Raw genomic sequence first — 17105 nt, forward strand, 5'->3', positions numbered from 1 at the left:
GAGCTCATGAACAGAAGAGCTTGAACATTATTTCAAAGCAACATCTAACTGATTTCTGAAGTAAAAAACCTTAGATGTAACTGTTACTTAAGGACTGATCTATGAATAGAGGCTTTGAAAAAATAAGTTTTGTATAAAAACTTATTTGCAGCTGATGTCAGGGATACTTTAAAGGTGCAGAAAGGTATGATGTGGAGAGAAATCCACTGCTCAAAGTGAGTCATGGTTCCTTGGGAAGAACGCTGAAACTAAGCGTCACTTCCTCTGTCAAGAAATGTTAATTATTACAGTGGGGCTTGGAAATTGTGGTAAAGGAGCAGGAAATGGGAGTCTTGAAAAAGATTCTTTGAGTTATTCACAGCAAGGAATGGCTTTACATTTGTCTCAATCTGTCCTGCCCTCTTCCACTGTCCACTTCAACATGGGGAGGGTTGGAAATATGCCACCAGTTTAAATGGCATTTGTTGTGGTTTAACTCCAGCTGGCAACTGAGCACCACACAGCCACTTGCTCACTCCCCCCCTCCCCCGGGGATGGGGGAGAGAAGTGGAAGAGTAAAAGTGAGAACACTTGTGGGCTAAGATAAAAACAGTTTAATAAATGAACTAAAATAATAATAAATTGTAATGAAAAGGACAGTAACAAAAAGAGAGAGAAATAAAACCCAAGAAAGACAAGCAGTGCAAATGAAAAACAATTGCTTACCACCAACTGACCAATGCCCAGCCAGTCCCCGAGCAGCGGCCCCCCCGGCCAGCTTTCCCCCAGTTTATGTACTGAGCATGATGTCACATGGTATGGAATATCCCTTTGGCCAGTTGGGGTCAGCTGTCCTGGCTGTGCCCCCTCCCAGCTTCTTGTGCACCTCCAGCCTTCTCAGTCAGTAGAGCATGGGAAGCTGAAAAGTCCTTGACTAGTGTAAGCACTACTTAGCAACAACTAAAACATCAATGTGTTATCAGCACTATTCTCATCCTAAATCCAAAACACAGCACTGTACCAGCTACTAGAAAGAAAATTAACTCTATCCCAGCTGAAACCAGGACAGCATTGTTTCAAAAGTGCAAGGGCTTTTGCAGTAAGAGTATTAAAACGAAAGGGAAAAATGAAACATTGGAGAGAGGTGATTTTAAATGGCTGCAACTTCTGCTGCTCATCTGTTGGGAATCTGGTCTGTTTTCATGTACCTATTGATTATCTTTCATCAGCTCCCTAAAAGGAAGTGTTTTGCACCAAACACTGTGACCGACTTAAGGAGTCAACTCTTGTTCAGCTCAGCTGTTGTTTCTGGTAACTTGTCCCAGACAGCCGCCTGCAGAGGAACAGATCCTGAGCACTGTTCAGCCTGTGTCTGGAATCAGATCTGCTGAAGTGCAGCTGGAAGGGAACCGCAGCTCGCTGGTACTCTGCATGCTTAGAAATAAGAGAAAATCCAGTAATATGTGGAGGCTTCTTGCTCATACCTTTTTTGCTGTAGGGTACAAGCAATTCTGTTTCCTTTATTCTTGCAAACGCATCCTCAAACCAACCATCATCACCAGTTCTGATTATTCTTTACATATAATTAAATCTAAATGTAGCAAGTGCAGAAAAGTGCCGACCATTTGAATATTTTCAGCACACTCATTTGAACGGACATGAACAGACATCTGTATGTCATCAGTTGTGTAGCTTCTTTTGCAGCCCCACTGTGGGCTTCCCTTTTGCTCCCCTGTTCTCAGCCTGACAGAGCAACCACTACTCAGGATGCCGCTAAGGAGGAGACTCCCCATGTCGCTTTCTGTGTGCATGGGGATAATGGCTATGCTAGTATTTTTGCCTTTCCAGGCTTCTGCTGGATGGTGTGATGCAGTTGAGCAAGAAACAAAGTGGTACTTGTGACAGTATGCTAAGTGCATTTGTAATTTTTTTTAAGGGACTGTTTGTGATCTTAAACATTAACAGATGCCTTTGCAGAGAGTGGCTGTGGTCAGGATAAACTGACCTAAATTAGTTTATAAGAAACCTAGTGAATAGTTGTAACTCAGTTAAAAAAGAATTCTGATAGGTAAGACAGGTCGCATTAGTTTTCTGTATTCAGAAAAAAGTGCTGCCTAACAACCTACTATTTGAATACTGTACTTTGATAGCAGGTACGTGGCTTGTTTCTGCAAGAATTTGCCTTAATTTATTCCCTTTTTCTCAAATAGGCAGCAATTCAGTTTTGAGAGCTTTGACGTTTTCTCATTCTTCTAAATAATGGAAACTTCTTTAATAAACACTTTTGCAAATCTTTAAAATAAAAATCTCATTTGGCATCTGCAAGTTGGAAAGCTAATTGGGTGAAAGTGCTTACATTGTTCTGTTCCTAGAAGTAATGAGACCGCATCTCATGATGCTCTCTTTAATTGTATAGAAACTGTTGGGTTTTTTTTTTTCTGGTCCTGGCTTCCTTCCAGCACTTCAAAACTCCTGCCACAATTAAAAATTTACAATTTTAAAAAGTTTCTTAACTAACTGCATGAAACTGGAAAATCAAAAACCTGTCTTGCAAAAAAATTTGCTCTAATGCTCAGTGACAAAGAAATAGAGACTTGTAAAGAAATTGTCAGGCTAAGAAGGAATAAAATAGCCTGCCTTAAAAGTGAGCTGCAAAGAAGTTTTGGATCTTACATTTTCAGAAATGGATACATTTTTAGTTGAAATGTGTTTGGTAATCTTGCAAAACATCTAAATTATTCTAATTTATGTTTGAGGATTATCAGAACCCTGCAAGAATAGCTGTGTTGTGTTAGTGCATTAGCTTTATGGTGTGCTAGTTCTGACTTACGTGTGGCACGCGCTGTCAGTCTCTTTACTGGAATGTCTTGAAAAATCCTTTCTGGCAAAGAAGCTGTTTAAATGTACTTTGATAACTTGAAAATGGGCTGATACTTGAAGGAATGCTTCTAATACAGTACAGTTATTAGTAGTTATTAATCTTTGTCATTTTTACTTGAGCTGTGGTGGTGGTATTAAGTTTTTCCCACTAGTCTGGTTTATGTAGAACAAGTGAGTAAAGGAGCTAGATGCTTGCAATACCAATGAAGGCTGTAGTATATTTTATGTGGTCGCTATACACCACTGGTGAAATTTTAGTCTGGCAACTGTATTCTTCTCATAATATAGATTGTAGTCTTTTCAGGCTCTGGAAGCTTTTTATTCATGTATCAGTGAGAAACAAGATTCGTTTTACATTGCTGCTTTGTTGTGCCTCAACCTAAACTGGGAATTGCTCTGAAAAGAATTGAAAAGCTCATTCCACTAGCCTGTTGGTCATTACTATTTGAGTTTGCCAGCAGACATACAGAGAACTATTTCTTTAAGCACGAGTCCGTGTTTACCTCAGTCATCAGTGGGAAGCTATCTGGGACAAATGCAACCTTCCAAAACCATGAATGTAAGGGCAGAAGCAAGATGTGCTGGATCAGTGTTGAGGTTGGTGTATTTATGCGAAGATCATTCTGGTCCATTCCAGTAGAGGTGAATGCTGAACTCGACATGCATCTGGTCTAGTGGCACATCCTGGGTTTCTGATTCTTATAATTTTATGGTGCCTGTGACACACGCAGCTATGGTGTACAACTTCAACCTTTAAGTCCATTCTCTTTATTTGGTTGTATGCAAATTCCATCAGTATATTACTCTAAAGATCTGTCCCTCATGTTGCAAAGAAGTTTGAAAAAATGACCAAAATAAATTTTCTAAACTCAGAAGCCAAATTAAAATCACTTCTGTCTAGAGCTTTTAAGCCAGTCATCCTTTTTTTTTGGCTACACAGAAGATTATAGACTTAAGGCTGAGTCTGGACATTGTGTATTTCACTTCTTGAAGGTACTTGAATGCTAGAGTAAGTATGGGAGAGGATTTCTGTAGGAGTATTGTGTGCCTAAAGGTCCTGTTGCTGGAGATAGCAGATCTTGGATTTTCAGTTCAGAATTGTGATGTAAATATTCTAAGCAGAATGGTTTTTAGGGACCTTGTGTATTTAATTTAGTATAAGCTGTATAGTTACGCTTGAATTTACTCAACTGTACTTTAGGTGTTCTGGGGGAGAGTGTGTGTGGCTTTGTATGAGTGGTGGAACACGGAGGTGCAGTGGTAAGTCTAATGATGTTCAAGACTAAGAAGTTGTAGGCAATAGTAGAGGCTTTTTTTGTTAAAACTCTCTGGTGATACTTGTACCCTTTTTCGTTGTCTAACTTCTGGTAATTCAAAGAATTACATTCTACTACTGTTTTCTTCTGAAATTCTGGAAATAGTGTTTAATGTGACAAGCAAGAGGAGGAGCCTTGGAGCTTTAAGTTTATCATCCGTATTTAGTTTGAAGATACAAAATACATTGAAGGGAGTTTCTTAATTCAACCTTGTTTGATACTTGACTTTGATACTTGATACTTTTAAAAATTGATTTCTATTTTAATTGTAAACTTATCTTTAAAATACAAAGCTATTGTCCTTCCTTTGCAGAGGATGTAAATTTACTAGAAAACTGACTAGAAAGTGAAAACCTTAATGTAAAGGCATAGGAGCAGTAGTCTGAGGAAATGTTTTTCCCTGCTGCGAAGAAGGGCAGGTTGTTGGTCCTGAACTCCCTTTAAGTCACCGGTTCATCTGCTGCTGGTTACTAGGTGTCTGCGCTCCAGACCTCGTTCACTGCCTGTTGCTTGGGAGCATCTGTTCCTTCCTTAGGACTCCTTTTCTGTGGTGACGTGCTGCCTGCTTACAAATTTAGTTTGTTGTCTGGGAAGTCCGGATGAGTATTTGTATCTTAGTAGCTACAAAGTAAAAGTTAAGTATGTTGCTGGCTCTTGGTAAGCTTCTGAATGGTAACAGTGAAACTACCCATAAAAAGTTACTAGTCACTCTGCTAATTTGAGTCACAGGATGGGAACTTAATTCCCATTGGTTGTAGCAGGAGATAGATGCCTAAATAGATTGGAAGCACTGTGGCTTTAGACTAAAATTTAAACTGAAAATTAATTTCAGTTCATCAGCCTCTTCCAGTGAGAAACATGGTGCCAATGCTTTGTCCTTCCAGCTTTTTTCCTTGGAAAAGAGAGTTGGGTTTTTTTTTCATTTGAACCACTTCTTTACTATCTTCATTCTGCTTGATGTGATAAGGATTTAAAGACCTTCACTGGATATTATCACAGCGAAAAGAATTATGTGCAGGGCTTTGGAGAGAGCCTTACTCTTAGTTTCAAGAGAATTTGCTTTACTTCAGTAGGTGGCCATCATTTTACAAAGATGACAAAAAAGTGTTTAAAAAAAAGTTAGGTAGCCATTGGTCATCTTTTAGTACCTATCAACCTTTAAAACCTGCTATCTATATTTGTACATCTCAAAAACATGGTTTTTTGTTCTTTGATAATTTGTAACATGCCTTCTGTAGCCAGTCTTATACTATTTATTTTAAATGTTTCATTGATAGCACTTTGTACATTTTAGATTTGAATCTCATCTAGTGATAAAACTGGGTTTATGTCACAAATGTAGAAGAATCTACAGCCAGAAGAGTACCTAGAAGTGTAATTATAAAGCTAAAGTAGACAGAGGTATTACATGTTCTGCACGTACAGTAGTTGAGAACTGAATAAAATTTTTAGGGAGATGCTTGCTAATTTCAGCATTTTGTTCATAAGAATAGCTGTATTTATGTTTGAGTGCCTCTTTACAAGGAAGGAAGGAGATAATGTAAAAGGTAAAGTAAGTATAAGAGCTGTGTTGATGAACAGCTTCTCTTATTCAGTAGAAAGTGGGAGACCAAAATTGGGCCACTGGTGTAAAACATGGAAGAAAGTGACATACATAAACATTGATAGCATTGAATCCCTGGGTAAGAGTATTGCCTTAGATAATATTTAGATAGTATTTGTCAAAATATTGAACAGCTTTATTTGATACTCTGAATATAAACATGCAAAAAAATTTATCCTCAAACTAAATGAAATGAAAACTGTCCTTTCTTTCCCCAGAGTTCTTAACTAGCTGTACTGGCATCATTCTACCTGTGAGGGGAGGGGACCATAACCTCTCTGTTTCCTGAGGTCACTTCAGGAGGAGAAGATTTCATAAACAGTACAGGTATCAGAAATTATCTTAGCTAAAAGGAAGAGGCTTTAGTGAAAATATTTAGTGCATTTTTGACAGCTTTATTACCCGTGTGAGTTTATCCTGTCTGTAGCTTTTGGATCCCTTGTTATATGGGCACACTTAAAAAGACATGTTGATCATGATTGATCCTATGGATCAAGCTTCTTTTGGCAGGGCTGTTCCACAGGTATATGATTTCCATGCATGTTGAATGAAATATTCATGCACATACAGTTAAATATATATTCAAATCTGTGGATAGAGATAAATTTGAGGTTTGCATGGTTGCTGTCCTTTTATCTGTGTTGTTTTTACTCCAGCCAGCTGCTCGTAACTCATTTTTCCTTTTGTTCTCAAGAATGCACTGGAAAAAAAGAATAGAACCGACAGATTATTTTAGTGTGTGCTAATATATTTCTGCTGCAGGATGTGTCCTGAAAGTTTATTTTAAAAGTGTTAGTCACTGCTATTAGTGCCATGTTAGACTTAAGAGACTCCTAATAAAAGTTCCCTGAGATGTTGTGGTTTGTTGCTGGTTGTCCTGTTGGAAGGCCGTATTCTAGGTGACTAGTATTTCTCACAGAAGACAATTCAACAAGCTGCCTTCCAGTCTTTCTAAGGCAGCAAAAGATTTGCTTGCTCTATAGATGGCTAGTTTAAACTAACATATGCTTTGTGGTAAAGTTAGTTTCTGTGTAGACTTTTTGTGGGTGGCTAATTTTGGTTGTTTTTCATTGCCTAGCTTAGTAGCTCTATTTAGACTGTTGTTAGGTGTCTCAGAACTGATGCAGACATGTTTGTGGATGCTCATTTCTGGCATCCACAGACTGCATTTTAATAAGATGCACCTGTGGGATAATGTCCTAAAATGGCTTTCTTCTGTCATGATCCGTTTTCCACCTGACATACCTAGTTTTGGTCGTGTTTTGGAAAGACTTTCTTAGGCTTTAAAGGGGAGTAATTTGAAGAATGATAGGACTAGCAAAGCCTGCTTTGCTACAGCTTTGTCTCATGACAGAGTGCATTGGTTCTAAGGAGCAAAACTCATTTTCATTTTTCCGTTTGGTGGCCATTAACAATACTCCTCTGTAGATTGTCTAGTGCCTCAGGGATCGGCCCGTGCTATGGTTTTTCTTCTGAGGTGATGGGTGCAGAAGAGATGGTGATTAAAAGGGTTTTCTTTTCCTACTTGGCCACCTACCTTCACAGAATTTATAGAATCAATGCAATCTTTGCGTGTTGTACCCTCTTTCAAGCTCTGCTGAAAACTGGTGAGCCCAAAATCTAGATATGGGGAAGAAAAATTGAGGTGGAAGTGTGTAGTAGCCCGGCTTTCCAAGGAAGTAAAACTTAGTATAGATCTTGTTCAAGAATGAGTTGTAGTGAGATCTACCCAGAACTCTTTGAAGATCTGGAGAGCTTCTATTCTGTAGGTCATAGAGCCATGTCTGAGGTACATGAAATAGAAGCTCAAAAGTTCCCAAAATCTTTACTGCAATTTTCAGCTGGCTTAGCAACAACCTACTTGACAATGAACCCTGCTGCAAATTGCTCTTGGGGAGGGTGGGAAATCCTGACCTTAGAGCCTTTTTTATTAGATGCTTTGATTTGATGGAGACTTTTGCTACTTAAGTGTTACTGGAGGTTTTTGAAACTTGGTTTCATGTCCTATTAAGTAAGTTCTGAAGCTGTTAAGAATTCTTAATAGTGGGATAAATGGCCAAAACATTTGGGGAGGGGGGGTGTTGGGTTTTTTTGCTAAAATTGGGCCTGAAAACCTCAGTCCCAGAATGATGCTTTGGGCACTAGAAAGCTGTAAATATAAGGTCATCATAAGAGATTGTTAGTTAGTGTGTATTGTTTATAAACATCCATGTCAGAGAAGTGAAATCAGTATGTTTAATTGTAATTCTATGTTATTTGTGTGCAATCTTTTCTGCGCAAACCCATGTATTCAATAATTACACAATATTTTTGAGTGTTCATTTAAAATAACAGGGTTCCTTTATAATGGGTTATAAATAAGGCAGGCTTTTTTGGGTTCCAAGTACATTGAATCCAGTATCCTATGTTTCTCTGTTTTAAATTTGCTTTATATTTCTGTAAATGATCTCAATTAGTCTCTTTTCTGAAGATCACACAGTTGTTTTTCAGAATTTAATATCTAGCTGCAGATTATGCTTAGATTTTACAGTTAGGAGGCAACTTCTCCAGTGAAGTTCTAGAGTCTAAATATGCCAGACTTACAGTTGAAATGAAACCTTTCTTGCTGAAATTTTTAATGCTGTGTTAATTTATCTGGGGTTTTGAGTTCAGTGGTCTTTTGAAATTAATAACACTGAATTTGGGAACATCTGCCTCTAACATCAGTCGAGCATGTGGCAAAAAAGCTTAATTTTTTTCAATTGTATTATTTAGTTCCAGACTTAGCAGAACCACATTCTTCAGTGTGCCAGAAACAAAGCTATTCTAAGTGGAGTTATGGCTGGATACAAATGACAAATTCGTATATGATGTTTTTTGCCCCTTAACCACTTTCTTTAATGTGCTTAAAATAGTGTATGAAAAGTCTTTCTGGATTTGTTTCTTGTTTTCTGTTTTAAGAGAGGTGCTAATGTGTCCCAGTTACGAATAAACTTTCATGTAGTGTTTTTTATGATGTTTCCCACTTCACAGATGGGCATTTGAGGCACTGAGAGTTGAAGGTTCTAGGATATATTCAGCAGGTTTGAGTCTTGAATGGTGTGCTTTGCCTTAAGTCATTCCAGCTCGTCCTTCTCAAATTTAGCCAAAATATAGCCTTTGGAGTGGAAGTGGCAGGGACTAGATATCCTAGCTGTATTGAATAGGGAATGTGGGAATTACTCTGGTATTTACTGAATGTTTTTAGGACTTCAAAATCCTGGGAAGCTAATGTACAGGTTACCTGTCCTAACTGATTGTGTGCTTGTATGCTAAATAGGCGTGGGCTGTGGGGTTTAAGAAGGTAGGACTGCATATAAAAGATAACTGTAATATTGCTGAAGAAATCTCTTGACATGTTAAACTTGTGTAAAAAATGAAGACTACTTTTGTCTAGAGGTTTAAAAATACAGCATGTAAAATACAGATCTAGAGAGTTTGTCATGCAGCTGTCCGTGCTTACATCAGCTAGGATGGGATGTTTGAAAAATACAAGGAATAGTAGTCTTTCTCCCAAAGGTGAGGAATGGTTTATGCTGTGCTTCAAACATATACAAAAACATATTAATTAGAAGACCATAACATAAAGAATACAGTTATTTTCCATGGCAATAGTAAGAATTGATCTGCCCCCGCCTTCTTTATCCCCCTATGGATAAAGAAGCTAACTTTCTACCTGAACCTTTACACAACTCTCTTCCCCTTTCCATGCCTGTCTGTACTTCTTCACCAAGACAACAAAATATCATAGCTTACACAGAATGCTGTTCTGTTCTCACATGTATGTAAAACTGTTTTTTCATATGTATAATAAAACTACAAAATACTGAAATAGACATGGTGGGAGAGAAGGAAGGAAACTAGACAAGAATCGCTGAGTTAAGTTGTTAGATGTTTTAAACTTCTTACCCCTCCAGTCCTCAAAAGTGACCTCAAATATGTAATACTTTCTTCCTTATTTAATTACATAAGAACTTTTTTCCAAAGTGGAGGTAGTATCTTTTCTACTCTGCAGTTGGCCCTAATGGAACACTATGCAAAGTTTACAGACATATGAATTAGTATCATTAAATTCTGAACAAGTCATTTTGGGGAATTCTGAAATGATCAGGAGAGCAAGGAACTTAGTGGAAAAGGTCTGTGTAGTATGTATGGGTTTTTTCTTTGCTGTGTTTTTATTATTATTTTAAAAATATGATTCTACAGTCTGGAATATACTGCATTCTGTTTGCTCTTCTACCAACTATAAGTATCTAAAAGGGCACAAGTAAATATCCCTTAACCAGGATATCTAGAATTTGTGGCAGCTACTTACTGTGCTAATTTCATATGCTTCTGAGTTCATTGCAGGATCTAAATAAGCTAACCAGTTGCAGTCTGAAAAAAGTCTGGTACAGAAATTGCAGTAATAATTTTAACCTTAAAATCTTAAGGCCACAGTGAAGGTCAGTTAACTTACTTGATAACATTACAGTGCGGCTGAAAGGTAATCTTTGCTCCAGAATTTTGGGAGCATTGTGCCTTCTGTAATTATGCATAGTAGTAACTGTAGTCATTCAAAATGAATCGCTGACTTGCTTAAATTTTTTAATAGTGCAGTGAACCCTGCCAGCTGCCATTATTGGTTGTACTGTTGCCTGTCCTTCTGTTCGCTATCATGGTAGTTATTTAACTTTGGTAAGTAGTTCTGACATCTTTCATATGTTGCTGCTGTTCAGAGGTATACAGCCATCTCATGTTCTTATTCATATGACAGTGAGTCTAAACCTAGTGGACAGCAGCATTTTGCTTTTAAGGATTTGACTAATAGAGTTTGGACTAACAGCTACCTTACTGATAATAACAAAAGATGTAAATGTTAGGGCAAATTGGGAATCACTTGGTGAGTCTAGTACTTGCCAACCTATTGTATGCACAAATTAAACATGTCCTATGTTAAAATATCTTGTAGGTGGTGCTACAGAGGGAGTGATTCCAATGCTCCGGTATGGGAATGTAGCATATACAGCTAAAGTTTGAGTGAAAAGGCAAAGGTCTTGGAGCTGGATACATTTCATATGGCTCAAAACCATGCAATTATCTCTTTATAACTGTTATTAGATGGCACTGGGTGCTTGTTTAATGTGTGACCTGGCAGGTATGTTTGTAGAGGGCCACATGGGCTCTTCAGAGGGAGGATTTGTCATCCCTGGCTTGAGTAGCTGGTCTAAAGTCTAATTTTGCAAGTGTATCTTCTTTGGCAACCAGTATCGGTCTAAACTTAGTTAAATATGAGTATTTTGACTGGCCTAATTTTAAAAGAGCACTGTTTGCAGTGCTTGATTTATTTTCTGCAAGTCAGATTACTGAGGAATGTGCAATTTTAATCAATTTAAAATATTCTGTTTCTTTTTCTTTGTAGTGTAACTTTGGAAAAACTTGTCAAACAGTATGAATTTTAATAGTATAAAAGGCATAGAACTCAGCTGTAATGAGCAGACCAATTTTTGTAAATTTGACGTAAAAAAGCATTATTGGGGAACGTGATCACTGCCTCCTGTTCTTTAAGCTATCAAATGTTCTAGAAAGAACAATTGTTACAATTAAGATTTGTCCAAGTATGAATTCTGTCTTCTGCAGTAAAGAGAGTTATGATTAAGATTTTCCATGTTTGATCTCTACCAGAAGTACAGGCTTTGGAAAGTATGACAAAAACTCAACATTATCTTAAACCATCCTCAAACTGCCTTCTGCTCTGCCTGCATCTGTTAGGGCTTCGCTGCTTTTGTGAATTGGTTGGGCAAGAAATGACCTGTCATCTTTTCTTTTTTCCTTTTTTTTTCCCTTCCCTTTCCAACTTCTAGATTATTCACCATTGTGAAGCTACTTTTGGTTTACAAAATCTGGGGCTGGGATAAGTCTTGGGCTGAAAATTAAAACTGCGAATTGTTCTCACTTGAAAGAGTGTGTGAGCATAGCTAAATATCAGGTAATTATAGTGTATTACTTGATATGGTTGTATGCACACCTGAAAGCTTGTTTGCCACCCATGTGCTCCTGGTAATTATCTGCCCAATACTTTCTCTTCTGATGCTCCAGGATGATTGTGGTCATAAATACAAGTCTGGGAGCAGCAAGTAACAGGAGAATTGAAGGGAAGGAATCTGCCAGGTTCTTTTACTGAAGACCTTATGATAAACTTGAGTTTCCTCATATAAGAAGAGGCTAATGCAGGGCCTAATGTCTGATTTAGACTCCAGCTTGATAAACTAGTCTGCCTGGATTTAGGTCTCCAGGCTAGCTGAAAGCAGTTGTGTGGCCATGAAGAATAATAATGGGCAAAGCTTGATGTTGTTGAATTGCAAATAAGTATTGGGGCAGCGGTGAACAGTGAGTGGTTGCTTGAAATCTGCTTGACTGATAGCTCCAAAGATAAGCATGTTTAAATTGGTGTATCAGGCTGGGTTTTTTCTTCCCTATGCCTTTAATGATGTTTGAGTAGTGAGCTGTGGCTTCCAGTGAAACCTTGCAGCCTCAATACGTAGGTTTTTGGATAGATAAGGGATGGCCTAACAGCCACATCCGAGGTCTGTGTTCTGGTTACATGCTCTGCTTGGTGGGCTGGGTTCACCCTGCTTCCATCCTGTATTTCATGTTTTTGGACGACATGAGGAATGGCTGTTGGTGTAACACATGCCATTGAAATAGCCAAATGTTGACCAGTCTGGCAAAAAAATCTGGGCTCTTTTTGTCAAGGCCTGCTATTCTGGGGGAGGGAGGGAGGAGAGAGATGACCTGTTCTAACAGCCCTGTAACTTACTGCTGCAAGAACAACAGTGTAACTCTTGGTTTAAGGAAGTCTCACGCTCCCTGTCAGAACATACTGTATTCCTAGTTTTGATAAAGAAAATTTCTGACTCAGTGTATTTAATTTCTCTAGCTGCTGAGTTCATGATGATTTTAATTGGGGAGAAAAAAACAAATTCCAGAAATACTGTACCACAGGTAATAGTATCTCACACTTGGCTTCAGGAGCGGGTGAAGTCATTGAGCTTCGACGGTGGGGAGCTAGATGCTGGTGGAAACTTTGCATGTTTGGGGTTTTTTTTTAGTGAAATCATGGACAATATTTACCACTTTTACAGGGTTTGATATTAATTAAATGCTGACCCTTCTGATTTTGTGACATTCAAATTGTAGAGATGGAAATGCTTTAAAATTACAAGTGTTACATAAGGCTAGGGGTTTCTGGAGTTAATGTATTCTATGGCATCTCCAGTATGCTTAAATGTAACAGTGCTAATGGTGTTAAATATGCTGTCCTCTTTTGCCCTGTGAACTCTGTCTTAAGTATTGGCTTATATTCAAATTGCTTTTCTGTTGTTTTTCTTTTCAGGCAAATTTTGAGGGGTGAGCAGGAGGTACCAGACTCGATGAGTTTCCACCGAAATGTCGGAAAAGTCAGGCCAGAGTACAAAAGCAAAGGATGGAAAAACAAAGTATGCAACACTCAGTCTGTTTAATACTTACAAGGGAAAGTCACTGGAAACTCAGAAAACCACAGGTGAGTAAACTGACTTTAGTTTTGCATTCTGTTTCATCATTACTGTAGTACTAATTAAGAGTGCAAAGTATATGAGCACTTAACCACAGCAAGATTTTTTTTTTTAACTGCTAGATAGAATAGTTAAGTGGAAGAATTCTGGAAAGCAATGTTGATTACAGTTTCTGGTTAGCTGTAAACAAGAGTATCAGTTCAGGGAGACAGCATTTGCAGTCTAGTAGGAAGTAGAATATAGGTAAATAAAACCTGTTTTATAGCTGCAGTCTCCATTTGTTATCAGCATGACATGCCATTCCCCAGCTGTGCCTTTTACCATATTTCAGAAAACATTTGCAGTACTGGAGGTGTTTGATTAACAAGAAGGCAATTATCACTTTCCAATCAGGTGCTTTGTCTGTTTTGTAGACAAATGCTGGGTGAAACTTATACTGACCTTTCAAATAAGGCTACTGCAGGCCTGCTTTTTCATGATTGATTGGATTGAGAACCAGGGGGGAATGACACTGAAGGCTTTGAATTTGATTTGACATACTTGCCTAAACTGGGGGGTGAAAAGAGGGAAAGTGTGTTCAAACTTTGTTAAAGTTTTCCACAATATTATTTTTAAAGGTTGAAACTGGGTTGTTTGTAATGATACAACATGCCTAGGGTAGTATCTTGTACTTGTCACCTGAGTTGATTAGCTGGTAGGTTGAATGTCCTGTGTAGCACGCTAGCTTCATATTGCTTTTTCGTACTTGTGGTCTGGAGTAAATGCAATTTGTATGAATGTTTTTGCAAGAGCAGCATCTGCCAGCTGGAACTGGCAGCAAAAAAGAAATGGGCTGGACCCATGTGGGTATTCCTGGACTCATCAAGGTACATTAAACTCCAAAAGGAGCAAGAGAATGATGCTTGACAACATGTTAAAGGATATTAAGACATCAACATCATATTTTAAATGGCTCCTCTACCTTTCTGTCACTGAGCATTGTGTATAAAGGTGGGGCCATATATCCTTTTTAATCTCTGGAATAGGCTAACCATAGTGACTCAGTATTCAAAAAGTACTCAAGTTCTTCCAAACCAAGTATTTCTAATTCCCTTTTTTTAAATTAAAACATGAAAAATTTTGAATTTCTAATTCTTATACTCTTAATTTTTTCTGTGTTTCTTGCAAAACATTTTTATTGATTTATGTAGCTTTGCATGAACACTATCCGCTAAACAGCATTGTTAACTTGCACTTCCTGTTTTGGCATGCAGTTGCTGCACGCCATGGATTACAGAGTCTTGGAAAAGTTGCTATTTCAAGGAGGATGCCTCCCCCAGCTAACCTCCCCAGTCTCAAAGCAGAGAACAAAGGCAATGACCCTAACGTGAACATTGTGCCTAAAGATGGCACAGGATGGGCTTCAAAACAAGAACAGCACGAAGAAGAAAAGTAAGTGACTAATGAGATCTGGATTGTTCTGCTGTGCTGTTTCTCTCAAGTTTTCCCAAAACCAGGGGTGGGCAGGGCCTGGGAAGAAATTGGCTAGACTTGACTGTCCTCAAGATAGCTAGCAGAGAGGAAATAGCACCATTATTAATTTTTGTGAGGAAGAATCTTGCTATTAGGGGGATAGTTTAAAAAAATAAAAACCAAAAAAAACCCACCAAAAAAACCACCCTTAAGATGAAAACAGTATGTTTATAAATTCCATATGAGGGGATGAGTGTTTCCTTTAGTCACCTGACGTGGCTACCTTTGTGTAAGTTTTGATGGCTGCTTAAAGGAAATACTGTAGCATATTTTTGTAAGATCAGTGTAATCACCTTAAAATTCTCTTAACTATAGGAGGAACCCTTCGGTACATAGCAGCTAAATTAAATAATAACTTGCAAGTTCATGAGAGTATGCAAAAATCTGTTTAATTTAGTGTGATTGTGCTGATGTATGGCAGAGAAAGCTCAAAAATTCTTGGTTCGTATACATTTTTTTTGAATCTCTGCTTTATTTTCCTAATGGTTCTTAATATTTGCACTTTAATTTGTTTGCTTAATATGCCATAAATTCTACAGACTTACAAAAATTTTCTATCTTAAACTTTACACTATTGTTTCACACTCCCCCAATATATGATATAAACAAAATAGAAGTGATGGTGGTGATGATGTACTGCTATATACAGTGTATAATATAATTTCCCATCCTCAGTACAGTTTCATCTGCTAAGTTTGTTTCACACTTGTACAGGAGGTCAGCTAAAGAAAATAGTGACTAAAACTTTGCAATATTTAGAAAGTATTTTACAGCAAATTTTTTGCCATATAAGCTTAAAACAGGATATGATTCTCACTACAAAAGTAAAAGTGGGTTTTAAGTGTTTATTCTTTGACATATAAATTGTTCTGAAAAACACTTGAAGATAGAGGCACTGATTGTATGTCGCTAGCACTTGTGAAAGCAAAAGATGGTTAAAGGTTTTCTTCGCCTTCTTGCTGTCCCTTTGTTTCTCCTTGTATAGTTTCCTACATTTACATGTCAATTTTTGACATCTCTCTGAAAAGCTGTTAGACTTCAGGAGTATAGTGTTGTGTTTAGTTCTTTGTTTTAAGCTTATGAAACTATAAATTTACAATTTTCTGCCCAGTGTTTTGTATGGTACTTGCACAACATCTTCCTGTACTTCAAGGTCACTTACACTTTATCTAGTTAAACCTGTGTTGAGCCAGTAGCTTGTTGACTAAAACACATTTTATCTGCATCTTTGTCTGCCTTTCCATAGCCTGCTGCATGTATTAGTAGTATATTCTAGTAGTTGATGTTGCGTTTAAAAATAAATAAATATCTGTCCCTTATCTGTGACTGGAAGATGTTTGCCTTTGTATTTTTATATGCATTATTTTGATAAAGGCCTCAAAGACCACATAAAAGTAAAACTAGTGGGGAGAGGGATTCATTCCCAGGAACAGGTATGTATGCCCAGGCCACGAGTAAATTCTAAATTGAGACCTTCTAATGCGTTTGCTCAAGTCCTCAGACCATTTTTGTAAGTACTGCTATATTTCTCCAATATTTCAACATGCTTATAAATGCCACAGTTTACATGTAAAGTGTTTTGGTATTCCTCTCACAAGTGTTGTGGATAAAGGTAACATCTTGGTATCAGCTTGCTTTAGTTTAATTCTTTTTCTCTTGTATCACTGCATTGGAGTTCACATGAATGAGTTGTTCCCTGTAATTACGAATTTTTTTTCCTGCTGCTTTCCCAAGTTGTCACTTTCTATGGGTATTGCCTCAGTCCCTTTTTCCTGGATAGTGCAGCCTGTTGTGTATTGATTTGATTAATTCAGCTAGCACCAAGCTGAGTTCTTTCCCTCATCAATACCCACACCTATAGAACAGTGTTTGGATAACTCAAATTCTACATGGGCTTGGCTTTGAAAGAGTAGAACTGCAAGAAATGCAAGGAATAAACTCTTTAACAGTCTTGTTCCTTGTTTCACTTGTCTGACAAAGTACAGCCATGTAAGTTACAACTTTCTAAGCAGACTTTGGGGAAATGTGCAGTTGTAAGAAAATACAACTAAGTGGAAACAGAAAAGATATTTTTTTTTAATTCCAGTAATCTGTGGAAACAAATGAAAATTACATTCAGTTATCCCTGTGAGAAGCCAGTGTGTTTCTCCCCAGCAATGATTTTTTTTTGGTGATGTTTACTTCTATGTCAGTTCTGAGACTGCCATATAGTGCTTTGCTTTGATCGCTGCAGAACCCAAATGGAACTTACTTCTTGGTGGC

The 17105-nt window shown here is 37.7% G+C and overlaps 1 protein-coding gene across 15 annotated transcripts in view; it reads left to right on the forward strand.

The window, feature by feature from the left end:
* PRRC2C (proline rich coiled-coil 2C) overlaps nt 1-17105 on the forward strand; it is a 76619-nt gene that overhangs the window by 6369 nt on the left and 53145 nt on the right. For 14 of the 15 annotated variants that reach the window (XM_076339754.1, XM_076339766.1, XM_076339759.1 and 11 more), the window contains exons 2-3: nt 13172-13339; nt 14585-14762. In XM_076339754.1, coding sequence (XP_076195869.1) covers nt 13225-13339; nt 14585-14762 — 293 coding nt within the window. In that variant the 5' untranslated portion in view covers nt 13172-13224. Of the gene's footprint in view, nt 1-5996; nt 6106-13171; nt 13340-14584; nt 14763-17105 lie in introns of all 15 variants that reach the window. The other variant, XM_076339755.1, reaches the window with a different exon arrangement.

This window comes from Aptenodytes patagonicus, chromosome 5 (assembly GCF_965638725.1).
Source record: "Aptenodytes patagonicus chromosome 5, bAptPat1.pri.cur, whole genome shotgun sequence".
Taxonomy (NCBI): domain Eukaryota; kingdom Metazoa; phylum Chordata; class Aves; order Sphenisciformes; family Spheniscidae; genus Aptenodytes; species Aptenodytes patagonicus.